Genomic DNA, 27867 nt, shown 5'->3' with positions numbered 1-27867 from the left:
ACCTCTATCATGTCCCCTCTCAATCTCCGTCTTTCCAAGGAGAATAGCCCCAGTCTCTTCAATCTCTCCTCGTAACCCAGTCCCCCCATGCCAGGCAACATCCTGGTAAACCTCCTCTGCACCCTTTCCAGAGACTCCACGTCCTTCCGGTAATAAGGTGACCAGAACTGGACGCAGTACTCCAAATGCGGTCTAACCAACGTTCTGTATAACTGAAGCATTAGACGGCAGCTTTTATACTCTAAGCCCCTTCCTATAAAGGCTAACATCCCATAAGCCTTCCTAACAACCTTCTCCACTTGTGACGCAACCTTCATGGATTTGTGAACCTGCACTCCCAGGTCCCTCTGTACGTCTATACTCCTAATCGGCCTACCTTTTATCACATAGCTCCTCTCTGCATTATTCCGTCCAAAATGCATCACCTCGCATTTGTCAGGATTAAATGCCATCTGCCACCTATCTGCCCACTGCACCAACCTATCTATATCCTGTTGTATCACCTGACAATCCAGTTCCGTACCCGCCAACCCTGCCATCTTGGTGTCATCAGCAAACTTGCTGATCACACCACCTACGCCCTCTTCTAAGTCATTTATGTAGACTACAAAGAGGAGAGGTCCCAGTACCGAGCCCTGCGGCACACCACTGGTCACTGGCCTCCAGCCCGACAAGGTACCCTCCACAACTACCCTCTGTCTCCTATTTCCCAGCCAGTTCTCAATCCACCTAGCTACCTGGCCTCGTATCCCATGCGCCTTAACCTTTTCTACCAGCCTACCGTGAGGGACTTTGTCAAACGCCTTACTGAAATCCATATAGATGACATCAACGGCTCTCCCATCGTCAACCGTTTTTGTCACCTCCTCAAAGAATTCCACCAGATTCGTAAGGCAAGACCTCCCTCTAACAAAGCCATGTTGCGTATCCCTAATCAGATCGCAACGCTCCAAATGCTCATACATCCTACCCCTAAGTATTTTTTCCATTAACTTCCCTACCACCGACGTCAAACTCACCGGCCTATAATTCCCAGGGTTATCCCTACTACCTTTTTTGAACAACGGGACCACATTTGCTACCCTCCAGTCTTCTGGGACCTCACCTGTGTCCAAAGAAGAGACAAAGATGTGCGCCAGAGGCCCAGCAATTTCATCTTTTGCCTCCCTAAGCAGCCTGGGATAAATACCATCAGGCCCCGGAGCTTTATCCGTCCTTACGCTACCTAAAAGCCCTAGCACTTCCTCTCTTGTAATAACTATATCCTGCAACTGAACCACCGCTCCCTCCAAGAGACCGCACGATTCCGAACCCCTCTCCTTCGTGAATACCGACGCAAAGTATTCATTCAGGAGCTCCCCCATTCCCTCCGACTCAATACACAACTCTCCACTCTTGTCCCTAAGAGGACCAATTTTCCCTCTAACTACTCTCTTGCCTCTAATATAGGAATAAAATGCCTTAGGATTATCCTTAATCCTACCAGCCAAAGCCATCTCATGCCCTCTCTTCGCCCTTCTAATTCCCCTTTTTAGCTCCCTCCTACTCTCTCTATATTCCTCCAGCGCACACTCCGTACCCATTTGTTTTGACCTAACATACGCCTCCCTCTTCTTCCTGACCAAGTCTTCAATATCCCCCGTAATCCACGGCTCTCTAATCCTACCTTTCCCATCCTTTCGCTTAACCGGAACATACCTCCCCTGCAACCATTTCATTTTGTCCCTAAAAGCCTCCCACTTGCCAACCGTGGACTTGCCAGCTAACAGTCCCTCCCAGTCAGTTTGCTGCAGCTCCCTCCTAATCCTGCCATAGCTCGCCTTTCCCCAGTTCAGCACACTCCCGTTCGGACGGCACTCGTCCCTTTCCATTTTTATCCTAAAGTAGACGGACTTGTGGTCACTGTTCGCCACATGTTCGCCTACCTCTACCTCACCCACCTGCCCCGGCTCGTTTCCCAACACTAAATCCAGTATAGCCCCTCCCCTAGTCGGGCAAGTTACATACTGTTCTAGCGACCCTTCCATAACACATTTCACAAACTCCTCTCCCTCCATACCCCCAGCTCTAGGCCCCCTCCAATTTACTCCGGGAAAATTAAAATCACCCACTACAACCACTCTATTCTTCCTGCACCTGTCCAAAATGCCCCTGCAAATTCCCTCCTCCACTGACTTTGGGCTGTTGGGTGGCCTATAGTACACCCCTAGCAATGTGATCTCTCCCTTTTTATTCCTCAACTCCACCCACAGCGACTCAATCCCTATCTCTTCCATATCGCCCTCCCTCTGCACTACTGTGATGTTTTCCTTGACTAACAGTGCCACCCCTCCACCTCTCTTCAACCCTCCTCTGTCACACCTAAAACACCTGTACCCAGGAACATTCAGCTGCCATTCAGCCTTTCAAACGACCGCGCAGCCTCAAATAGACCATAGTTCGCGGTAATCTACCCAGCTTTCAGGAGACCAGTGACACAATGTCATACAACCCTGCTACAGCAATCTTTGCAAGATGTGCAGGATCATCGACACAGATGCCATCATCTCATGTGAGAACACCATCCACCAGGTACTCGTGAGTCGGCCAACATTGTCCATGTGATTCGCTGCAGGGAAGGATGTTGCGAGGCATGGTATATCGGCAAGCCCATGCAGACATTACGACAACGGATGAACGGACACCGCTCAATAATTGCCAGGCAGGAATGTTTCCTTCCTGTCAGGGAACACTTCAATAGTCATGGGTATTCAACCTTTGGGTAAGCATTCTCCAAGGCAGCCTTCAAGGCACACGACAATGCAGAATTGCTTCAACTTTCTCAGAAGACTAAGGAAATTTGGCATGATCGCTATGATTCTCACCAATTTTTACAGGCGCACCATAGAAAGCATTCTTTCTGGTTATATCACAACTTGGTATGTCTCCCGTTCTGTCCAAGACTAAGAAACTACAAGGGATCGTCCATCACTCAAATCAACCTCCCACCCGTTGACTCCGTCTACTCTTCCCACTGCCTCGGAAAAGCAGCTAGCCTAATTAAGACCACCACACACCCCGGACGTACTTTCTTCCATCTTCTCCTGTCCGGTCTGAGGTCACATACCAACTGACTGAAGAACAGCTCCTTTCCTGCTGCCATCAGACTTTTGAATGGACCTACCTTGCATTGAGTTAATCTTTCTCTATACCCTGGCTACGACTGTAACACTACATTCTGCAATCTCTCCTTCTCTATGTACAGTATGCTTTGTCTGTATAACGCACAAGAAACAATATTTTTCACTATATACTAATACATGTGACAATTCAAATCATGAGACCCTTTGAACATGTGGAATAATGGAGATCTTATACTGAGCACTTTGACTCTTTTGTGCAGAAACAAGTAACTGGAGACGTTATGATGCCTACTTTCCTTAGTGCGATGGAGGGAAAAAATGTTTAGTCTCCTCCCTAGTTTAGTGCAACCTGACAAACTCAGAACTTGTGAAGCATATTTTTCACTTAAACCCCTTGGGATTACAAAGCACTTTAGATTCCGTAAAATAAGTTGAGAGCAGGAGGAGTCAATTGTGTAATTCATGGCAGTGCTTAAGAGGCTTGCAGAATATTGAGAATTTGAAGATGTGTTGATTGACAGTTTTGGGACAGATTTGCTTCCAGTCTGTGCAATAAAGCATCACAAAAATGTCCATTCATTGAGAGTAATCTTGGTCTTGCTGGTACTACGCACAGATACTGGGTCACTTCACTGCTGGAGGAACATCCAATATGGGTAGAAGTTGACACTGGGACAGCAGTCTCACTGGTGCCAGAGGTTATCTATAATGTGAAACCCAAACACATTCCCTTAAGGCCATCAAGGATAGTACTGAAGATGTACACGGTAGAAGTAGTTGCCCTGAAGGGCTGCATTGAAGTGGCTGTGCAACTCATAATCAGCAAGCAGCGGATCTGCCTTTACATATGGTGAAAAGAAGCTATCCAGCATTGATGGCTGGAGAAGATTCAACTGAACTTGGCTGAAGTTAACATGATTATCAATAGAGAATTCGGCCTCATGAAAATTTTAAAGAAACGTGCTGTGGTTTTCCATGGAGAATAGAGAGCATGAAATACATTGCAGTCAAACTGAAAATAAAAGAAGGAAGCCAAGCAAAATACTTGAAGGCAAGATCTGAACCATATGCTACTAGGCCGAAAGTGGAGTTGAACCTGGAGTGATTGCTGAAGACTGGAGTTCTAGAACCTGTCAGCATCAGTGAATGTACTATGCCTATTGTTCCAGTCATCAATAAAGATGAATCTGTAAGGATTTGTGGAGACTTCAAGATCATTATAAATCCAGTGCTGAGTGATTAACATTACTCATTCCTCACATTGAAGACTGATTTGCAGGATTGGCAGGAAACCTAAATTTCAGCAAACTTGACCTGAGCCAGGCCTACTTGCAGATCAATGTCGACAAGAAGGTACAGGAGCTTCAATTGTGACACACAAAGGATCGCTCTGGTATAAAAGATTGCTGTTTGGTATCACATCTGCTCCTGCATTATTTCAAAGGGCAATGGATCAGATCCTGAGCAGAGTCTAGTGCTATCTAGATGACATCTTAGTCACTGGATGATATGCAGAGGAACACCTTTTGAAACTTGATGCCACTCTCCAGAGATTAGAATACTATGCTCTGAGAGTCTGTTGAGACAGGTCAGTTTTTCCAATTCTTCATTGAATATTGATTGATGCCACTGGCCCTCGCAAATCTCCCTCTAAGGTTATGGCCAATACAGAGGTGCCTGCAGCTCAGAATATTAACCAGTCACATTCCTTCCCAGGATTGTTGAATTATTGTGGAAGACTTATCCCAAACTTGGCAACAATTCTGAAACCATTACATAACCGCTTCTGTCAGGACAAGACTTGGAAGTGATCAGATCAATGCAATGACACGTTAATGCAAGCCAAAGCATATTCTTAGTCTGAAGCTCTCATGTACTTTGATCCTACTTTATCCATAAAGGTAGCTTGTGATGCATCCCCTTATGGTGTAGAGTGGTGGTCTCCTACATGTCATTGGGTGAAGAAGGACCAATTGCTTTAGCTTCTCAAACCTTGAGCAAAGCTGTAAGTAACTATGCCAAGATTGAATAAGAAGGATTAGGGATCATTTTTGAAGTCAAGGAATACCAACAGTTCCTTTATGGAACAGAATTTGCATTGTTGCTGGACCATTATCCACTTGCTACCATTTTTGGACCACACTGAAATTTTGTCACTTGCAGCAGATAGAATGCAAAGATGGGCATTGCTTTCGTCTGTGCATACTTACATTATTAGACAGTTATGCCTGCACTGTAATGCAGATGGACTTTCAAGACTTCTGTATCCAGGCAGTTTGTCAGACTGCTCAAAGAGGAATATCTTCTATTTTGAACACGTTGACAGCAAACCTGTCACTTCTAGGCAAGTGCTCTCAGAAGTGATACATCTGGTTTTACGAGGAAAGATTTTAGAACTAATACCTAACCTGAAACCCTACTACTCCAGGAGATTGGAGCTGTTAGTACAATCAGGATGTTTTCTATGGGGGCTCAGAATGACCATTCCACCATCACTGAGGAAAAGGGTGTTATAAAAACTACAAGGGCCATCATGGAGTTGTATGTTTGAAGGAAATAGTACAATTATTTCTGCTGGTCTGGACTCGATATGGAAATTGAGAAAGCTAGAACATGTTGTTCTTCTGTGAAAGTAAGAAACCTGTCATCCTGAAAACCACTGCATCCATGGCATTGGCCCGAGGAGACTTGGCAATGTGTACACGTGGGTTTGCAGGAACTTCGAATGATGCATGTTCTTAATAATAGTTGATTCTCACATCAAATGACTAGAGGTTGCTATGATGACATACACCTTGTCTGAGAAGGCAATTTGAGAAGCTGGAAGTATCTAGTCGCTCTGGATTTCCTGAACAACTGGTAGGCAGCAAGGGACCTCAATTTGTCTCGCAGGAATTTGAGAACTTCCTACAAGAAAATGGTATTCCATACGTCACTTAATTTGAAAGCAACCAAGGAACAAGCTTCTGTTGTCAAACGCCTTAAATTCCTACTGGTTTACCGGAATATCACACGTTACATAACCAAGACCTCTCCTGCTTACTCATCATTAAAAGGCAGCTAAGCTCTGCATTTGATCTTTTACAACTTCTATAAATTAAGGAGATTGTGCACCAGCAATAACAAGCACAAGTGGATTGGCAGTAAGGCAAGGCAAAACACAGTTTTCCACCGAAAACAAGGAGTTTTGGCTCTCAATTCCACAGGAGAGCATTAGGTTCCTGCCACCATCCTTGCGCAGACTGGATCTGTCTCTTAAGCTGTCAGACCAGAGATGGCCTTATCTGGCGGACACTAATTATTGGTGAAATTTTAAACTTTAAAATCACTCAAGCCACTTTTATGCTCTCAGTAAGTTAATGGCACTGGAATTGGGCAGGAACATTATGGCCATGATGAAGAGCTTCCCTGTTTGACCAAGAGGCTCTTCTATAGCCCAGCTGTACCTGCAGCATTGTCAGCTGATGATGGATTTCACCACTGAAGAGCTTCCCCCACCGTATGATTGCGTGTTCCTCTCGTGGGTGCAGTTGGAACTTTAAATTTAAATTGGAATCGCATGGGAACCAAGAAAAAGCAAGAGAGAAGGAAGTGGCATTCATTTCCTGTTCCTCTCTGTACATCAAGCAACTATTGAAAGCAAATGATTTGTTGGCCTTTTATTGCAAGGGGTTGGAATACAAGAATAAAGTCGTCTCGTTACAATAATACAGGACTTTGCTGAGACAGCATCTCGGGGTACTATGTGCCGCTTTGGTGTCTGTGCCTAACACAGGATATGCTTGCTTTAGAAGGGGTGCAATGAACATAAGAACAGGGAGCAGGAGTAGGCCATCTAGCCCTTTGAGCCTGCCCCGCCATTCAATAAGATCATGGCTGATCTGAGGTAGCTCAGTTCCACTTTCCCGCTTTCTCCCCATAACCCTTAATTCCCTTGCCTACCAAAAACCTATCTACCCGTGTCTTAAATGTATTTAGCGAGGTAGCCTCTACCACTTCAACGGGCAGAGAATTCTAGAGATTCACCACCCTTTGACTGAAGAAGTTCCTCCTCAACTCCGTTCTAAACTGCTCCTCCTCCTTCCCCCCCCCCCCCCCCCTTATTTTGAGGCTGTGTCCTCTAGTCCTGCTGTCCTTTCTGAGCGGGAAGAATCTCTCCTACCTCTACCCTATCCATCCCCTTCATTATCTTATACGCCTCTATAAGATCCCCCCTCATCCTTCTAAACTCCGAGTACAAACCCAGTCTATTCAGCCTCTTCATAGTCCAACCCCCTCGTCTCTGGTATCAGCCTAGTGAACCTCCTCTGCACTCCTTCCAAGGCCAAAATATCCTTGCGCAAGTGCGGCGACCAGAACTGCACACAGTACTCCAGCTGCGGCCTCACCAGTGCCCTGTACAGTTTCACTAGACCAATCCCTGGACTGAGAGGGTTGTTCTGAGGAGATATTGAGTAGAAAGGGCCCACATTCTTTTTGAGATTACATGAATGAGAGGTGATTTGATTGAGACATCTAAGATTTTGAGACAACCTAACAGAGTAGGTACTAAGGCTGTTTCCCCTATCAGGAGCATGTGGAACTTAGGGACTGAGATGAGGGGAATTTTCTTTGTTCAGAAAGTTTTGAATGTTTGGAATTTTCTACCCCAGAGGGTTGTGGATGCTTGATTGTTGAGCATATTCAAGGCTGAGATCATAAATATTTGAAATCTAGGGGTATCAAGGAATCGAGAACCAGGTGGAAAAGTAGTATTCAGATCAAAGGTTATTCATTATCTGGTTGAATGGTGAAGCAGGTTTGAAGGACTGTGTGGCCTATTCCTGCTCTTTCTTATAAGGAAACATTAAACTGAACAGAGGCAGTGTGTTATGGAATTAATTCTTTTTACACTCAGATAGCAAATGTAGTTTATTAATTTTTTTTTTCTTTAAAACAAGAAGCAGAGTTTGTAGTATAGTATGTAACATTCACAAAATGGGTAGCCTGGATCCATATCTTGGTATCTGAATGCATAAATGCATCATTTGATATGGTGTTCAGTCATAAAGTCCAGCAATGACTATTCTCATCTCTTCGCTGGACTGAGTTCACTGACCTCTGCTGGGGCAACGACAATTGATCTCAGTCCTTTTGGACTGGGAAGGAGGGAACAAATTGTTCATGGTTCCTACTCCTAATTTTTTGTCACAATCCTTACAGTGCAAAAGTCTGAATGTCGGACCAGGACCAGGTCAGCTCAAATAACCTGACAGAAGTCAATAGCCTATACAGTCCGGACTGGAGGGTTGCTGTGTTTGTCGAGGTTATGGTAGCTTTCTTTGAAGTAGTTCTACTGCTTGATCCCTATGTTGACAGATGTGTTTTTATGTAGCTATTAGAAATACTTTGTCAGGCAGGATTCCAGAGCTAGTGGCCACTGTAAAAGAGACTTGCATTGTGTTTAGTGCCAAAAATTCCCCCAAAACCTTTGTGGATAATGGCCCAAACTTTGTGTTAAGAGTACGGCAAGGCAAATGTGCTCACTGTTAGAATGAGATAAATTGGACAGCAGTTTGCAGTGGTAAGTCTGAAAATGCAATGTACTCAAAATATACCCCGTTGTACCATAAGGTACACTTTAACAGCTCTCGCCATTAAATTCAACATTGAAATCAAAACATTGGCATTATCTCCTTCACTATTAACGAGAGAAAAAATTTGGAAGTTGTGTTTTCAGAATAAGTGACTGCCAAACAATCTCTTATCCTGACAATGTTATTTTGAAGTAGGATCTCATTCCTTAAGAATTTAATTGGCATTGGACATCTTATAACATTTTTAAAAACTTTTTTTTTAGCTGTATTTTCTCTCTCTCTCTATCTCTCTCTCTCTCTTTTAATCCCATCTGTTTTCCCAATTATTATTTTGCTTTCTATACATAAATATAATTTCTAGTTTAGGCTTTAAATTCTTGGTTTATAATTTCTGATGCAGTCTCAGTGAGGGTTTGTTAAGATGGATTGAAGTGCCTTGCTGTTTCTCAACCTGCTCACAGATCCCCCCTCGATTAGAGCAAATCTCCAGGTAACAGCCATTTATGACTTTATGGGCAGCTGTCAGAGAGGTGAATGGCGAGTGTTGTTCCTTTGCCCAGACTGTAAAATTTAGGTTAACGTTTTAGTGTCAGTTCAGAAATATGGGGCTGGATTCTTCGACCTTGTCTGCAGCTTGAATTTTCCGATCCTGCTGCAGTAAATGGAGATGTGGTTGAGCGCCAAATTCTCTGTTCCCACTTGCAGCGGCATTGGGGCGTGAACGGCTGGAGAATTCCGGCCATAGTATAAATAACAGTCTTTTGTAGAAGATTCTTAATTTCTTGACTGACTTTGTTCGGTAAGGTTATTTGGGAGCCTTATGTCAGCATGTTCCTTTTAATTAAATCAAGCAAGATGCTGCAGTTTTCTTTAAATTTCTTAATTCCATATTTCATTGCATTAAGTTTTAGTGTACGTGTTAGTTGATGTAGAGATGTGCAAATTAAAATAGGATTCCCAAGAGCTGAAATATTGACTACTATTCTGTCTTACTTTGAGTTACCAATAAGCATAAAACTTTCTCAGATTTATTAGTTGTTGATCATTGCCTTATTCATGTTATTTGGTTTCAGATTTTCTTTAAACTTGCCTTGTAGATAATGTTGTATGTTTTTAATTGCTCATGAGAGCCAAGTACTTTTCAGAACCCCTTGCAAGAGTTGATTTATAGATGAGAAACATTTGAAATTGCAGGACATTTTCATGACTATTTGTCTTTTACCTGCATTGCTCACTTCTATCTACATTATTGACGAGGTTAACGTTGGATGTTACAGTTAATTATTAATGTGACTTATCACATTTTAAATATCACCGTACAGATTTAAATTAGCTCTTTCTCGATGTTTGTTTTCAAGATGCATTTGTATCAACTGTTGACGTTCCGGGTTCCGTGATAAGCTACGTTGGCCCGGGTAACAATTTACTTTCAAGAATAAACAGATGTCTTTAAGGTTTGGGTACAAGAAAGAAAGAATTTTTTGTTCTACTTCCAATGCAAGTATCTTCTTTAGACAAGGAAGCCAAAACTGCACATGGAGTGTACCCATATGTCATTTCACCAAAGCCCTATACAGCTGTAGCAAGACTTCCTTATTTTTGTACTTTAATACCCTTACAATAAAGGTGAACATTCCATTTCCCTTCCTTTAATATTTGATGTATCTGTATATTAATTTTCTGTGATCCTTGTACAGGTACAATCAGATCCTCCTGAACACTAACATTTACAAGTTTTGTGCTTTTAAAAGATATTTTTTCTATCCTTAATAGAAAAGTGAATAACATGCTTCTCCACAGTACACTTGGTGTCTGCTACCTTGTTGCCCATTCACTTAACCTGCACTTTGCATTCTTCTTGTATTGCACACACACATATTTGCTTTTCTTGCCTAGCTTTGGATGGATAAACTTAGATACATTACTTTCTATTTTTTTTCTGTACTTCACTCTCCCTTTCAATATAGATTGTAAATAACTCAGGCCCCAGTGCTAGCCTTGTGGCATTCCACTTATTACAGCCTGCCATCTTGAAAATGACCCTCTAACCCAACTCTGTTTCCTGTATGTTAACTAATCCTCTATGCATAATAATATATTACCCCTAACCCCATGAACTCTCTTCATGTGAATTAACCCTTTGTGTGGCACCTGATTGACTGCCCTTCAGAAATACAAGTATATTGCTGGCTTCCCTTTATCCTCACCAGTAACATCATCAAAAATACTTAATAAATTTGCCAAACATGATTTTTCTTTTGTAAAATCAAATTGGCTTTGCCTGATCATACTGTAATTTTTTAAGTATGTTAAGACTTCCTTAATAGTTGATTCCAGCACTTTCCCAATGACTAATGCCATGCCATCTGGTCTGTTTTATTTTCCTCCCTTCTTTCTTGAATAGCAGCGTTACAATTGCTGGCTTCCAGTTTGCTGGTACTGTTCTAACATCTGTGGAATTGTGGAAAACCATAGCCAATGTATTCACATCTCTGCAGCTTCATATTTTAGAACTCTACTATGTAGACCATCTTGTTCTGGGACTTTGTCAGATTTTAGTCCCTTAAGTTTCGTTAGTACTTTTGCTGTGCTGTTAATTTCCTTAATTTACTCACTCTTTAGCATCTACATTATAAAGATTGTATTATTTATATGAAATATGCAATTACTATTAAACTTTATGTTCCTTCCTATCCACTCTGCTTGTGATTACCCACATTTCTTACACTGTTCTGTTGTCTCAACTGTTTTATTTGAATTTCTAAATCTTGCTTCACCCCCAACCGCAAATAAATCAAAAGCCCTTCTGGTACTGCTCTTTGAGCCATGGGTTTCAATCTCTAATCTGCTTGACCCTATGACACTTGGCTGTGGTTAAGGTAACAATGCAGAGGTGATTACCTTTTGAGGTTCCACATTTTAATTTGGACCCACACTCCTCAAACTCTCAGCAGAATATCATTCCTAATTTACTTAGGTCATTGGTTCTTACGTGGATCACAATGACTGGATCCTCCCACATTGCACTCCAAGTTCCTCTCTAGCCATGAGGAGCTGTCCTTAGCCCTGGGACCTGGCAAGCAACATGCCTTTGGAGCTCTTAGTTACTGCTGTAGAGAAATGTTTCCAACTAGACTGTCCCCTAAGCTAATTGGTGCTTAGAAGAAAAAGTTAAACTGATGTGTGACTTTAAGGAAGCTGTATTTGTAATAGTAATTACAAATGTGATGTATTTTTTCAAATTATATTGAGAAGAAAAATATAGAAATTTGAGTTTTGTAGAAATTGTCCTAAATTAAGAATTTATATTTCTTTTGTTCCAGCTCTCTCAAATTGGTTTTATTATGTAACCATGCTTATGCCGGCATCAACCTTTACCATTGCAGTTGGATACTGGGTTGAAGTTAAACCTGAGTGCACCTTTAGACCTCAAATACATAGTACATCCTCAACCAGGACAATTACGAGCAGGTTTGCATTGTGTTTCTTACAATGAAATTACATTCAGAAACCTGTAATGGAAGCATGTTCTAAACTACTTATTAATGACCTGTTGCTGAGGTATCACTAACCCATTAATTTATCCATATTGTAGGTTACTTAATTTGAAATGTTATGTTAATGGATGGAACAGTAACTCACTGATTTCCTTTTTACACCCATGAGAAATCTTTAAAAACTGACGTGCATTGTCTAAATACTGTTAGGACAATATGGCTGGAATTTTATCATCTTGCCTGCCCCAATTCCAGGGGGTGAGGCTCGCAGACCGAAATCCTCTGGCTTCAGGTAGGATTTTACAAGCCTCCCAGCCTACGTGAATATTAAAAATAGTACCATTTACGTTGGATAAACCTATTTTGCACTACTTGTATTAACTGGAAAAATCAGATGGGCAAAGGTAGCCTACTTGAATTCATAGAATATTTTCGGAATAGTTTCCTAGAACAGCACATTCTGTGACAATCAGAGAACTATACTATACCAGACTGAGTATTGTGCAATGAGTTAAGATTAATTGATGACCTCATAGTGAAAATGCCCCTAGATAACAGCGATCATTTCAGTTTGAGGGAGAGAATAGTGGGTCCAAGATTAATATTTTAAACTTAAATAAGAACAATTATGAGGGCATGAAAACAGAATTAACTACAATGAACTGACCAATTAGATTAAGGGATAGGTCAATAGATATGTATCGGCAGATATTTAAGGAGGTATTGCAGAATCTCAGAATTGTTCCGGTACAGATGGAGGCCATTTGGCCCATGGTGTCAGCGCTAGTTCTCCAAATGAGCATTATGACTGTGCCATTGTCCTGCCTTTTACCTGAACCCTTGTTTGTCCATTCTATCCCAATCATCACAGTGCACCAGTGGGGAGACAGTATGTTTAAGATGGTGAATAGCATGCTGATCAAGTGGTATGCTTTGTATTGAATGGTATTGAGCCCCTTGAGTGTAGTTGTAGCTGCACTCATTCAGGCTAGTGGGGAGTATTCCATCACATTCCTGACTTGTGCCTTATATATGGTGGACAGACTTTGGGAAGTCAGGAAGTAAGTTATTTGGTGCAGAGTTTCATCCTCTGACCTGCTTTTGTCTACACGTATATTGTGTACCGAAATGTTTTCAATCTTGGTCCTTTCCATCTACCCGTTTATATCTCTGCCCTGGATGACATGATCCATTGGCGTGCAGTGGTTTTCCATATGCCTCGCTGCCCTTTCAGTTACCTTCTTCACAATTCTCTGCTACCAGACTATCTGACCAATATTAGAATGGAACATTATGCAGCTAAGGGTCTCACCATGTATCCCAGTCCATTCCTGCTGCTTGCTGAAGCTGCACAGGACTGTATGTAATCTTGGTGTCAGGCTTAACCAGGGCTGACCCTCAAACTCCATAGCTGGAATTTTCTGCTGCTGCAAGCAAGGATGGAGAATTTGGTGCTCAGCCAAACCTCCGTTTGTGCAGCAGGACAAGAGAATCCCACTGGCCTGAATGGCTGGAAAGTTCTGCCCCATATCTTTATTCCTACCTCTAGAATATTATTTTCTTTCGCCACTACCTTAACCTTACTGCAACAAAATTTATTTTCCATTGTTTTGTTGTCTTCTGATTTGATTTTTTTCAAATACCTCCTTGCTGGCAACTCTCCATTTTTCACAAGCATCAGAAGTCCTGTCTCATAACTTGCTCCATTCCACTTCCTGGCTGCAAGATATTTTGGGCAGAACTTTCTAACCGATATGCTGACAGAAACGGCAAATTCTCCATCGTTGCCCACAGCAGTGGCAGGGCATAAACGGTGGAAAATTCCAGCCCTCAAGCCCAATTTCATTAGGCAACCATTTTCTTTTTCTGGTTGCCCATTACATCAATTATTATTGACCCACACTGCTACATTTAATTTTAAAATTCTCAATGTTGTCTACAAGTTATTTAATGACCTTGTTTCATTCTACCTGAGTGATAGCTTCCTTATTAAGTGAGATTCAAGCCATTTACTCCTCCAACTCTAAGCTGTGAAATGCCATCCCTCTCCAGTGACCTTCCCTTTCCAACTTCATCCCACTATCATCTAGCTTTAAGTTGACCCCATCCTCTGAACTCCTTCCCTAAATCTTCCACTTCACATTCTATGTTCCCATCTTTAAACAGTTTATCGAAACTCATCTATTTGACTCAGTCTTTGATAATCATTTTTGATTACTTTAATTATAATCTTGTGTTTGTTTCCCCTCTCTACGAAAAGCCTTATAGATTTTGTAGGAATTTTGAGAAACTTCGATTTTAATATAATTTGCTCTTTCCACCCAGTGACTAAACTTACGAGAGAGGTGATAGTAAAGAAAGGGGTTGCCTTATGAAATTGGAATTAAGATGTCTTACATAGATAAAATTTCAGGCTTGAATTAATTAGGTTATTGCTTACATATGAGATACCGGTTTAACCAACCAAACTTATTTTAAATTTTTAAAAATATATTTGAACAACTTGATTACAACATTATATCAGACTCCATCATACCTATATTCATGGAATAATATTACTTTAATTAAGTTATCATAAATCAATAACCTTCTGGCATAAAGCAAATTGCAAAATTATAAACGTTAAAATATTACAATTTGGATAATTGATCCTGTATGATTGGGGATACAAGATTGAATCAGTAGCAGTGTTTAGCATTGCTACCTCACAGCACCAGGGACCTGGGTTCGATTCCTGGCTTGGACCCCTATTCTCCCCATGTCTGTGTGGATTTCCTCAAAGTGCTCCAGTTTCCTCCCACATCCAAAAAAGTGTGCGGGTTAGGTGGATTGACCATGCTAATTTGCCCCTTAAGCTAGCCCCCCTAACATTGAGTAAAATGCATGGGGTTAAGTGGATAGGGCCTGGGTAGGATTGTGGTCGGTGCAGACTTGATGGGCCAAATGGCTTCCTTCTGCTCTGTAGGACTGTCTATAAGTTGTTTCCAACAGTGGTTTCTGAATAATTTGACTGATGAAATTGAGCATCAAATCTGTGGTATTACTTTGCTTTTTGACCACTTTAAATTATTATTCAGTAGTAATATTTATTCATCTTGATTCTCTATTTCATTATTTTAATGTGTGATTTTGCATCCTTTGAACCAGTGTTTCCCTACCATCGTGTGGTCATCCAGCCTATCCTTGCCGCTTTCAAAACCCTATCGCTCAAGCCCAGGATTGCATACCTTTCCGTGTCTTTGCACCTGATTGTCTGAAATTAAGGAGCCAAGAGGTTCTGTTTCCACTTGTGGCTCGGTGCCTTGCAGCAGCTCATTGCATCCTCGGCACTCACCCTTTCTCCAGAGTGGATGTGCTGATGGTCCCTGCCAGCTTTTCCAGTCTGGGAATGGCCAGGTAAGTTAATACTATTGACATTTACTTACTGGCATTTCGTTTATCAACATCAAAAAATTGTTTTGTGAGGGGGTTACTGTTTGGCTTGTAAAACATATCCCAGAAAACATCTTAAAAATTGAAGTTAAATTACTTGTATATTGATCCCCAGTTCCCAACCAAACATTAGACTGCCGATTGATTTATTTTGTTAAATTTGTAAAAGTGTTTTAAAATGAGCATATCGATTGTTGGAAAAGGAATTTCTTAAAACTCTTGTCACATGTGTTTTAATTGTGTCTTGTGGAAACAGTTCGAATGCTGTCCCAAAAGGTTTTCAATAGAAGTTAGTGAGTTCCAGCAATAAATACATTTAAAATAAAGTTTTATGTCCCTGAGACTAGCATAGACTGGACCTATGGTTCTAAATATATTCCTACTGCAACAGAATAACGGTGATAATAAAACACTAAATTATATTCCTGTCTATAAATTATTCACTTGATGCCTACTTATCTATAATTTACAGTTGACCTTCTGGGGCTTAAAGTATTGAATATGGAAAATGCTTTAGATTGAGTGAAAAATGGAAAAGACAACCTAATGCAAACAAGACAGGATTTTCTTTGTGTAGAATAATTATAGCTTACAGCATTTGTTATTACAGATTTTGAGAGCTTTGTATTGTACAAAATTATAAAAAAATTGGTGATTAACTTGAACAGTTTAATACATCCAAAGTTGGTCAGTCCTTCCCTTAAATTGAAAAGAATGGTGTGAGCTCTTCCTCAGAATGCCACCCTGTCTTTTCTATATTTTCTTCCTCTCAACAGTGGAGGGAGGAGGTGATGGTATAGTAGTATTGTCAGTGGACCAGTAAGCTTGAGGCCCAGATTAATGGTCCACGGACGCGGGTATGAATCCCACCATGACAGCTCATGGAATTTAAATTCAAATAAATCTGGAATTAAAATCTAATCATAGTGACCATGAAACCATTGTTGGTTGTCTTAAAAAACCCATTTTGTTCACTCATGTCCTTTAGGGAAAGAAACCAGCTGTCCTTACCTGGTCTGGCCTATATATGATTCCAGAACCACAGCAATGTGCTTTAATCTCAAATGGCCTAGATAAGCCACTCAGTTGTATTAAACTGGTACAAAGTTTATAAAAAGAAATGAAAATGGGTGCATTACCCAGCATTGACCAAGGTACTGGAAATGGCAACAGCCAGTCCAGCCCTGTTGATCCTGCAGTATTCTCCTTACTAACATCTCTAGAGGCTTGTGCCAAAATTGGGAGGGCTAATCCACAGACCAGTCAGGCAACGCCCTGACATAGTCATAGTCACGAAATCATATTTTACAATTCACCAGACATCACTATCCCTGGGTATGTCATGCACCACTGTTCGGACAGATGAATCAGAAATGGTGGCATAATGATATAGAGTTGAGAGGGACTCCCTGGGATTTCTCAGCAACTCTGGACCCCATGAAGTCTCATGGCATCAAATCAAACATGGACAAGAAAACTTCCTGCTGATTACCACCTACCAGTCCCCCAATATCCTCCCCTCCCCTTCAGTTGATGAATTGGTACTGCTCCATTTTGATAATCACTTGGAGGAAGCACTGAGGGTGGCTAGAGAGCCGAATGTATATTGGGTGCAGAACTTCAATGTCCATCATCAAGAGTGGCTGAGTAGCACTAATAACGACCAAGCTGGCTGAATCCTAAAAGATGTAGCTGCAAAACTGAGCCTACAAGATGAGGGAGCCAAGAAGACATAAAATCCTACTTGACCTCATCCTCACCAATCTACCTGTCGCGGATTCGTTTGTCCATGACAGTATTGGTAGGAATGACTAGGACACAGTCCTTGTGGAGACAAAATTTCATCTCCCCATTGAGAACACCTTCCATCGTGTTGGTGACGCTACGACCATGCTCAACGGGAGAGATTTCAAACAGATCTAGCATCCACGAAGTGCTATGAGGCATCAGCAGCAGAATTGTATCCCAATGTATAACCTTATGACCAGGCATATCTGCCACTCAACCATTTCCACCAAGCTGAGGGATCAGTCTTGGTTCAACGAACAGTGCATGTAGGCATGTCAAACACAGCACCATGTATATCTAAATATAAAGTTTCAATCTGGTGAAACTACAACACAGGACTACTTGCATGTTAGACAATTAAAACACATGCGATAGTAGAGCTCTGTGATCCCATAACCAATAGATCAGACCTAACTTCTGCAATCCTAACACATCACCATCTGTAGAGGTGTTGGTGTTGGACGACTAAACAAATAACTGAAAGAGGAGGCTCCACATACATCTTTAATGATGAGGGAGGCCAGCACACTACTGCAAATAACAGGGCTGGAGCATTTGCTACAATCTTCAGACTGATGTGTTGAGTGGAATATCCATTCAGCCTCTTCCTGAGGACCCAGCATCACAGATGCCAACTTTACGCCAATTTGATTCACTCCACATATTGAGAAATAGTTGAAAGTGCTGGATATTGCAAAGGCAATATTGCGGTGATGGTACTGGATTTATCTCTCCACAACTTGCTGTGTCTTTAGTCAAGCTGTTACAGTACAGCTGCAACATCGGTGTCTACCTGTGGAAATGTGGAAAATTGCTGAAAACAAGACAAAAAAACCTGGTAAATTGCCACCCCATCGCTCTACTTGATCATCAGTAAAGTGATGGAAGGGATCGACAGACCTTATTACAGCCTTGGTCCAAACATGACAAAAGAGCTAAACTCAAGTGTTGAGATGAGAGGGACTCTCATCGTTAACATCAAGGCAGCATTTGACTGTGTGGCATTAAGAAACCATGGCAAAACTGGAGTCAGTGGGAACTAGAGGAAAACCTCTTGAACTTAGTGCAAAAGATGATTGTGGTTGTTGGGGGTCAAATATTTTACCCTCAGGACATCACTACTGCAGCTCCTTAAGATAGTGTCTGAGGCCCAACCAGCTTTAGCTGTTTCCTCAATGACCTCCTCTCCATCATAAGGTCAGAAATATGTGTTGGTTAGCTGCATTGGCCAGGCTAAATTCTCTGTCAGTGTACCTGAATGGGCACTGGAGTGTGGCGACTAGGGGATTTTCACAGTAACCACATTGCAGTGTTAATGTAAGTCAATTTGTGACTAATAAACTTCAAAACAAAAAGTGAGGATGTTTGCTGATAAAAGCATAATATTCAGCACCATTCATGACTACTGAGATACTGAAGCAGCCTGTGCCCATCTGCAACAATACCTGGACAGCATTCAAGCTTGGGCTGATAAGTGACAAATAACAATCATGTCACACAATGACCATTTCCAACAAGACAGAATCCAATCATCTCCCATGGCATTTAATGGCATTACCACTGTTGTTTTCTATACTATCAACATCCCAGGGTTTACCATTGACCAGAAACTGAACTAGACCAGCTTTACAAATACTATAGCTACAAGAGCAGGTCAGAAATTGGGAATTCTGCAACAAATAACTCACCTCCTGACTTCCCAAAGCCTGCCTTTCATCTACAAGGCACAAGTCACACACAATTTTAAAACACAGAAAATAATGGAAGTAATAAGCATATATATGCTTCATTTTGATTCCCTCCCCAGCAAATATTACAAACAACAGTTCATAAATTTCCGATGCAAAACAGAGTTAATGCTAACTGAATAAGTAAAATTCTATTTCAATTTAATGAAATTCCAGGATTTTTCTCATATTTTAGGATCATAGTATTCAAAATACAGGGGAGTGATGTAATACTTCCTCCCCCTACCAAAAGCCCCCAGTATGCTCAATCATGGGTGCAACTAATCAGAGGAAAGCCAGGTGAAGGGAGGGAGTGAAAGGCTGGGGATGAAAAGCTTGGCTATCAAGAGAGAAGCTGCAAAAGGGGAGAGAACAGTTTAAAATCTGCCACCAAAGGAATACTCAGCTAATTTGGAATCAGGAAAACTTGAAGTCCCTGAAGTAATGAATTCTTTGCCAAGGGGAAACAGAGTAGTTAGCACTGCTGCATCACAGCACTAGGGATCAGGGTTCGATTCTCGGCTTGGGTCACTGCCTGTGTGAATTTTACATATTCTCCCCGTGGCTGCATGGGTTTCCTCCGAGTGCTCCAGTTTCCTCCCAGTCTAAAGATGTGCAGGGTTAGGTGGATTGGCCATGCTAAATTGCCCCTCAATGTTAAGAGGGACTAGCTAGGATAAATGTGTGGAGTTATGGGGATAGGGCCTGGATGGGATTGTGCAGACTCAATGGGCCAATGGCCTCCTTCCGCACTGTAGGAATTCTATGAGAATGTGGAATCTCTAGCTTAAGATTGTGCAAGATCAGAATCTGGGGTAAAATAGTAGAAGCTATTGTAATGAGCACTGTTAATTGGATAATTTAATACTGAGCATACAGCCATCCCAGGTTTAGCACAGAAAATAAGAATGTTCATGTAATGTTGCAGCTCTGCAACACCTGCTGTAAATTAATCCTTTGGATGAAGAATTGAAACTCTGGCTTCTCCGTCCTGGAACTCCCAGTACCTTGGTAGAGAGAGCGTGTATCTGTTGGCCTCTAACTAGCAACCACCAGCAGCAAACTTTTCACTCCAGAAAAGTAAAAAAGGCTGCTTCCAGCTCGCCAGCAGAATTTCTAATACCAAGAAGAGAAGACAAACACATTGCATCCAATCTGGAGTCCAAATGCCTATTTTATGACTAACAACAATAAAAGATGCCAGTACAGATCTCATGGTGCCAATAACAGAAAAAAAAGGGTTGCATACAAACTGCAGAGGATATGATTAAAAATACATTTGCATTTGTGTTGTCACATTTCAAAAGTGTTTTATGTATTGTGGATCACTTATGTTTCAGAGACAGTCTTAGCAACAAACATACAAAATTTTGCATACCAAGATCCTGAATAGTAACGAATGACTGCATTTTTATAGCCATCGGACATCCCAGAGTCCTTTACAGTGAGTTAAATATTTTGTAAGTGGACTCACTATTGTAGTGAAGGACATGCAATGAGATAATAATGAATTACTTTAAGGAAGTCCAGGACTAATGTAAAAATTAGTACCAGATCTTTCAGGAGTGAAATTAGGAAACACTTCTACTCACAAAGGGTGGTAGAAGTTTGGAACGCTATTCTGCAAACATCAATTGATGCTGGATCAACATGAATGCTAGATCAATTGTTAAATTTAAATCTGAGATGAAGGCATGTTTAGGGTGATAACAACATTTTGTGTGTAAACGTGTTATTTAAAAACTATTGTATGCCTGTTGTCATGTGCTGATTTAAATACTGTGGTGTCACTTCAGCGCTGTATTACCTAATAAGAGATGGTGAGAATTAAAACAGAACCCTGAAAACCAAAATGTAGTCCTTGAGAAATCTCAAGATGAGCCCTTGAAGAGGAGTGGGGAAGAGGAAGCAATTATTTTGACCCCCAATTACATTCATTGATTTTGCCCATTTTCTCAGTGAAATAAAAAGTAGCTTTGCCTTTTTAATATACCAAGTTGTTACTATTCCAATTATTCAGGGACTGTTGTTTATAGGGGCAGAATAAATCAAATTGTAATGATATAAACTGGCTTTTGAGGATTTCTAATCATGTTTTGGGGATTACATCTCAGATTCCATCTGTTATTCAGGAAAACCAATGGCTTTGAAGATGTTCCTTTTGGCAGATTTTGTTGACAGTGATTGCGTAGTGAATGTTTAGTGGAAGCAGCAGCCAGTGTAGGTACCAGTCACAGCACTGATTAGTGCAACATTTTGAGCTTACAGGGAAAGAAACGTTAGATAAAATGTTTCAATAATATGTCATGTTTGAAAATAGTGTGGTAAATTTGTCTCAAACGGGCAGTTCTTTTCCTTCACATCTAATACGTTTTAAGACGTTTTGCAGAATTATGCATATATTTTAGCTGATAATTTAATCAGCATTTGTTCCCAGCGGATTCACAACATGTTGATGGCAGGTATTGGGAATGCATCTGTTTCTACATTTATTTTGCAATGTTAATTTCCTCAATATATGGCAAACACATCATGCATCTTTGCACCCATATTGCTTTTGTCTAAAAAAGCTTGCATAAATAATATTACCATTGCAATTCTCTATGAAGAGAAGTTTCTTGCTATTTTTCTGTTTCAGTCCTTGTAATACCCAATCTTGAATAATCTTTCCCCTGAGTTACATGGGATATGGAATTCTGGTGAGTTATTCCTTTCTCTACAGCCTGTTGTAATGTTACATTGTGGAATAGGTGTGGGCCATTTACTTTGGTTGTTAAAATGAAATGAGCAACTTTGTTAGCATGAGGGCTTAATTTGTATTTAAAGTGTAATTATATCATTGAACCTGTTTCTGCAGTTCTATGTCACATATTCTAACTGTTCACTTGATAACTGACAGCTGTTTAACCTTGCCATTTTTTACACTTCAATTTACATTTTATTCATACTTTACACTTTGTAAATGTAAAGTACTGTGTGATGTATTTGACAGAAGTGGCAATGTTATAATGTAAAGTCAGAAATTCCAAGGTATTTTATGAAGCCAGTTTAAACCATAAGTTTTGCACTTTGAATTTGGCACAGTTAAGATGTTTCACTCCAGATATGATTCAAATGGCCCACTAGGGAGCTTTTATCAAACAAAGTTTATTTAAGAATACAATTAACACATAGAAAATTAGCAATAACTTTTACCAATTATAAACAAAAAACAATTATGATATTATATGTACCTTAACAGATCAATGTACTGTTCCAAACAAACAAACACACTTACAAACATGCGGCTATCCCAGGTTTAGCACAGAAAATAAGAATGCTCATGTAATGTTGCAGCTCTGCAACACCTGCTGTAAATTAATCCTTTGGATGAAGAATTGAAACTCTGGCTTCTCCGTCCTGGAACTCCCAGTACCTTGGTAGAGAGAGCGCCTATCTGCTGGCCTCTAACTAGCAACCACCAGCAGCAAACTTTTCACTCCAGCGAAGTAAAAAAGGCTGTTTCCAACTAGCCAGCAGAATTTCTAATACCAGGAAGAGGAGACAAACACATTGCGTCCAAGCTGGAGTCCAAACACCTATTTTATGACTAACAACAATAAAAGATGCCAGTACAGATTTCATGGTGCCAATAACAGAAAAAAAAAAGTTGCATACAAACTGCAGAGGATATGATTTAAAAATACATTTTATAAAGACACAGTAGGATCACAATATGGCAATATCTAATCCAATATAGTTTTATTTTACATCCAAAGCCCAATGGAAATAATGCTGAATCAAGTTGGAGAGGAAATAGCAGAGACTGTGACCAAAATCCTTGGGTCTGGATGAGGTTTTATAAAAGATTTGGCAACTTGGCCAGCGATAACCAGCAAATTGCTTGCCAGTCAGCAGTGACAACAACCTGTGTTTATATAGCATCTCTAATGTAATAGGGGCATCATAGGTATATCCTAAAGCAATTATAAAACAATATTTGGCATCAAGGCAAAAAAGGTGAGATGCTAGTAGATGTCAAAATGCTTAGTCAAAGAGGTAGGTTTTAAGGAGTGAACTTAAAGGAGAACTTGGAGATAGAGATTCAGTGAGGTTTAGGGAGAGAATGGCAGAGCCTGAGGCCCCAGCTGCTGAAGACATGCTGGCCAACAGCAGAATAATCAAAATCAGAACTACTTGAAAGGCCGAAATTAGCAGAGCACAGCTATCTCAGAGGGTGGCAGGGTGGGATGAGATTATAAGAGATAGCGAGGGACAATGCCCTGGAGTGAACTGAAAATGAGGATGAGAATTTTAAAATTAAGGAGCTGCAAACTGGGAAGCATTATGGGTCAGCGAGCACAGGGATGATGAGTGAACTGGCCTTGATGCGAAGTAGGACAGGCCAGCAGTGTTTTGGATCACCTGAAGTTTATGGAGGGTAGAATATAGGAAACCAACCAGAACTGTGTTAGAATAGTCAAGTCTAGATTTAACAAAGGCATGATAAATGGTTCAGTAGTAGATAAGCTGAGGCAGGGGCAGACTTGGGCAATGCTTGGGAAATGAAAATAGGCAGTCTCAGCAATGAAGTGGATATATAATCAGAGATTTATCTTGAGATCACATATGACACCAAAATTGTAAACAATCTGATTCAGCCTCTGAAAAGTGATAGAATTGGTAGCTGGAGAATGAAATTTGTGGTTGGGACTAAAAAAAAATCTTCAGTCTTCCAACTATTTGGAGGAAATTTCTGCTCATCCATTACTGAATATCAGATGAACAATCTGCCATTCATTTTGTAGCAATAGTGGAGGAATCATGCAAGGAATTGATGAGGTAGAGGTGAGAGCTGTCAGTGTACATTGTGTGGAAACCATTGCTGTGTTTTCAGATCATGTTTCAGATGAGAAATAGGAGAAGGTCCAAGATAGATCCATGGGAGGCACCAGAAACAACATCGTGGAAGTGAGAAGAGAAACCATTGTCTGTGATTCTCTGGTTGTGATTACATAAATGAGAATGGAATCATGTGAGAGCAGCCCCCATGCTGATGGCCGGTGCTGGAGAAAGTTGGTGTGGTCAAGCATAGCAAAAGCTGCAAACAGGATCGAGGATTGGTCACTTTCAGGAGAGGGATGATGATGGAAAATTTGAAGGAGAGAGGGGTAATATCTGAATAGAGAGAACAATAGAAATTATCAGCTAATAGAAGAGCCAGCAAAGGAAATTTAACGGGAACAGGGTTGAGGTGGGTCTCGCAAGCAAATAAGTTTGGAGAGGATATGAGGGGACTAGGAAAGAAACTCGAGAAAGATAACATTTATACTAGTTGTGGACAAGTTTCTAAAGACTATATTATGAAAAGAATGATGATCTAGAAAAGATTATCAAGGTGGCACAGTGGTTAGCACTGGAGCCTCAGTGTCAGGGACCCAGGTTCAATTCCGGCCTTGGGTGACTGTGTGGTCTGCACATTCTCCCCGTATCTGTGTGGGTTTTCTCCGGGTGCTCTGCTTTCCTCCCAGCCTGAAAGACGTGCTGGTTAGGTGCAATGGCCATGCTAAATTCTCCCTCAGCGTATCCAAACAGGTGCCTGAGGGTGGTGACTAGGGGATTTTCACAGTAACTTCATTTCTGTGTTACTTGTGACACTAACAAATAAACATAAAACTTAAAAGTCACAGATTAGCTGAGGACAGTAAGACCAAACAGACAATTTATAGTGTTCTTTAAGAAAATAATTGAGTGTGTTATTGAAGGAAATTTAGCAACATTGTAAATATTGGATCTCCAAAGCATAAGATAATGTGGCACGTCGGAAACTTGTTGATAATCGGAATTTGGTAGCTTGTTAAGAAGTTGGTTTAAAGGCAGCAATCAAATATCCTGAATTTCTATGGTGGTTCTATTGGTTCCTTGCCATAATTCCTCCATAACTCCGGGAAATAGCATGAACAAATGCTTATTGTGCTGCTTCTCCTGGGAGTTCCAGTGCATTTTTGGTAGAATCTCCAGGGAACTTCAAAGACAGATTGGTGATTTATGGCTCTTGCTTCATGGATGTTTTCAGTAAAACGTTGAACTGGTATTCTGATCATGTGTTGGGACACTATCAAAATTTGCAGAGAATAGTAAAATAGAACAATAAAATCAAATAAAATACTATGGAGGCTGGAAATTTGAAATAAAAAACAGGTGGTACAATGGTTAGCACTGCTGCCTCACAGCACCAGGGACCCAGTTTGAATCCTGGCTTGGGTCACTCTCTGTTTGGAGTTTGCAAATTCTCCCCGTGTCTGTGTGGGTTTCCTCCAGGTGCTCTGATTTCCTCTCACAGTCCAAAGATATGCAGGTTAGGTTGATTGGCCTTGCTAAATTGATCCTAGTGTCAGAGGTTTAGCAGAGTAAATATGTGGAATCACTGGAGTAGGGCCTGGGTAGGATTGTGGTCGGTGCAGACTTGATGGACTGAATGGCCTCCTTCTGCATAGTAGGGATTCTATAATTCTATGAAAATGCTGGAAAATCTTAGTAGACCTGGCAGCATCTGTGGAGGGGGAAATTGAGTTAATGTTTTGAGCCCTTGCCTGGGTAATTATCAAGGTAAGTACAACATATTTTGGCCAAGTCTCTGTCCTGGGTTCATAGTAGGAGTCATTCACAGAAGATCCCAGGCAATGGAGAATTGCCCATTGGAAGTTTAAACTTTCTAGACGTTTCATGCATATCCACAAATCAGGATTTCTTCAAGGTACAATTTCCACTGTGTATCTAATTTCCGATGATCCAGATACCAAAAAATTTGGCTCAATGTTTGTGCGTGCAATTTTGTTGCTTAATTAATATAACATCAGTACTTGCTTGTGTTGCAAACTTGTTTTATCTGTGAATACTGGCCTGATAGTTTGTAAAGATGGAAGTACTCTGGCTCATATTCTGCAATGATAATGATGGTGAAATTACCGGTTTAGTTGTCAATGCACCACTAAAACAGGCAGCAATTTTTGGACTTTTGGATGAGTATATGGAATTTAATGGGATTGGGAATTACAGATAGATAGTTCCATGGCTTGGTAGGTATGGATGTGATCGGCACAACTTGTGGGCCGAAGGGCCTGTTAGTGCTGTAGTTTCTATGTTCTATGTTCTATATGCACGTGTACACAATAATGTAGAATTGTAGAAGTTACTGTCAGTGATTCCACGCTCCTCCAGGAGGGTGTGTTGTTGAGGTCACCGAGGAGTGGAATTAGCAAGAAGTCAGTGGATTTGTGAAAATGCTCACTTTATGCTGTTCATATCCCTATAAAAAGGTTATAGTTTGTCGAATGAGGTGCAACTGGGTTTGTAACGGTGTACTAACTTCATAATTACTGTCAATCACTCTCACTGGTCCTGAATAGCAAATTTTGTATTCACAGAATGTCAAATATCTCCATTTATGATTTTTAAAAAATTAACATTTTTAAAGCGCTTTAAGAACTTGCTCATGATATTTTAACCTATCTTAATCTGATCGTAATGATTTACTTTGCTACATGAAAAAAGGTATTAAAAAGGAAGAGTTTCATTGTTTTTAACTTTCTGGTTTGTTGCCAGGAAGAATGCATCATTCTGATTGGTTGCATGTCCCTTAACTTTAAGCCAGATTTAAACGCTGTTAGGAAAGATAAAGTCCTTGGCATAGAGAATGCTAGATCTTAGTGGGCAGTTTTCTTCAATGTCAGTGGTGAACGCTATTGATTCACTGCTGACTGACTTCAATATCTAGCCCAAATGACAAAGGGAAGGATTTGATCTTTCTTTGCAGCATGTAATATACAACATTAATTTTGTTTTGAAAAAGTGACTAAATTTTATTACTAAATTTATTGTTAATTTTTTTCTAATTTAATATGAATTTAATTTGCTTCAAAATCTTTCAATTAAGTAATCTTGTGTAGAGAAACTGCCATATAGAGTTATAGAGGTTTACAACATGGAAACAGGCCCTTTGGCCCAACTTATCCATGCTGCCCTTTTTTTTAAACCTTTAAACTAATCCCAATTGCCTGCATTTGGCACATATCACTCTATACCTATCGTACCCATGTAACTGTCTAAATGCTGCTTAAAAGATAAAATTGTACCCGCCTCTATTACTACTCCTGGCAGCTTGTTCTAAACACTCACCACCCTCTGTGTGAAAAAATTGCCCCTCTGGACACTTTTGTATCTCTCCCCTGTCACCTTAAACCTATGCCCTCTAGTTTTAGACTCCCCTATCTTTGGGAAAAGATATTGACTTTCTACCTTGTCTATGCCCCTCATTATTTTGTAGATCTCTATAAGGTCACCCCTCAGCCTCCTATGCTCCAGAGAAGTAAATCCCAGTCTATTCAGCCTCTCCTTATAACTCAATCCATCAAGTCCCGGTAAATCTTTTCTGCACTCTTTCTAGTTTAATAATATCCTTTCTCTAACAGGGTGACCAGAATTGTACACAGTATTCCAAGTGTGGCCATACAAAGTCTTGTGCAACTTCAATAAGACGTCCCAACTCCTGTATTCAATGTTCTGACCAATGAAACCAAGCATGCCGAATGCCTTCTTTACCACTCTGTCCACCTGTGACTCTACTTTCAAGGAGCTATGAACATGTACCCCTAAATGTCTTTGTTCTGTAAGTCTCCCCAAGGCTCTACCATTAACTAAGTCCTGGCCTGTTTCAATCTACCAAAATGCATCACCTCGCATTTGT

At 40.7% G+C, this 27867-nt stretch overlaps 1 protein-coding gene across 9 annotated transcripts in view; it reads left to right on the top strand.

Moving 5' to 3' along the window:
* Nucleotides 1-27867, top strand: part of aopep (aminopeptidase O (putative)) — a 362002-nt gene that overhangs the window by 29079 nt on the left and 305056 nt on the right. For all 9 annotated transcript variants that reach the window (XR_013886678.1, XR_013886677.1, XR_013886676.1 and 6 more), the window contains exons 4-5: nucleotides 12022-12169; nucleotides 15343-15591. Coding sequence is in view for 5 of the 9 variants with exons in the window: in XM_080188799.1 (XP_080044925.1) it covers nucleotides 12022-12169; nucleotides 15343-15591 (397 nt within the window). In the remaining 4 variants the exon portion in view is untranslated. The remainder of the gene's footprint in view (nucleotides 1-12021; nucleotides 12170-15342; nucleotides 15592-27867) is intronic.

The sequence above is a fragment of the Carcharhinus amblyrhynchos genome, chromosome 5 (assembly GCF_965287045.1).
Source record: "Carcharhinus amblyrhynchos chromosome 5, sCarAmb.v2.hapA, whole genome shotgun sequence".
NCBI lineage: Eukaryota > Metazoa > Chordata > Chondrichthyes > Carcharhiniformes > Carcharhinidae > Carcharhinus > Carcharhinus amblyrhynchos.
The sequence above is the reverse complement of the archived record's forward strand: the minus strand, read 5'-3'. Positions and strand labels throughout refer to the sequence as shown.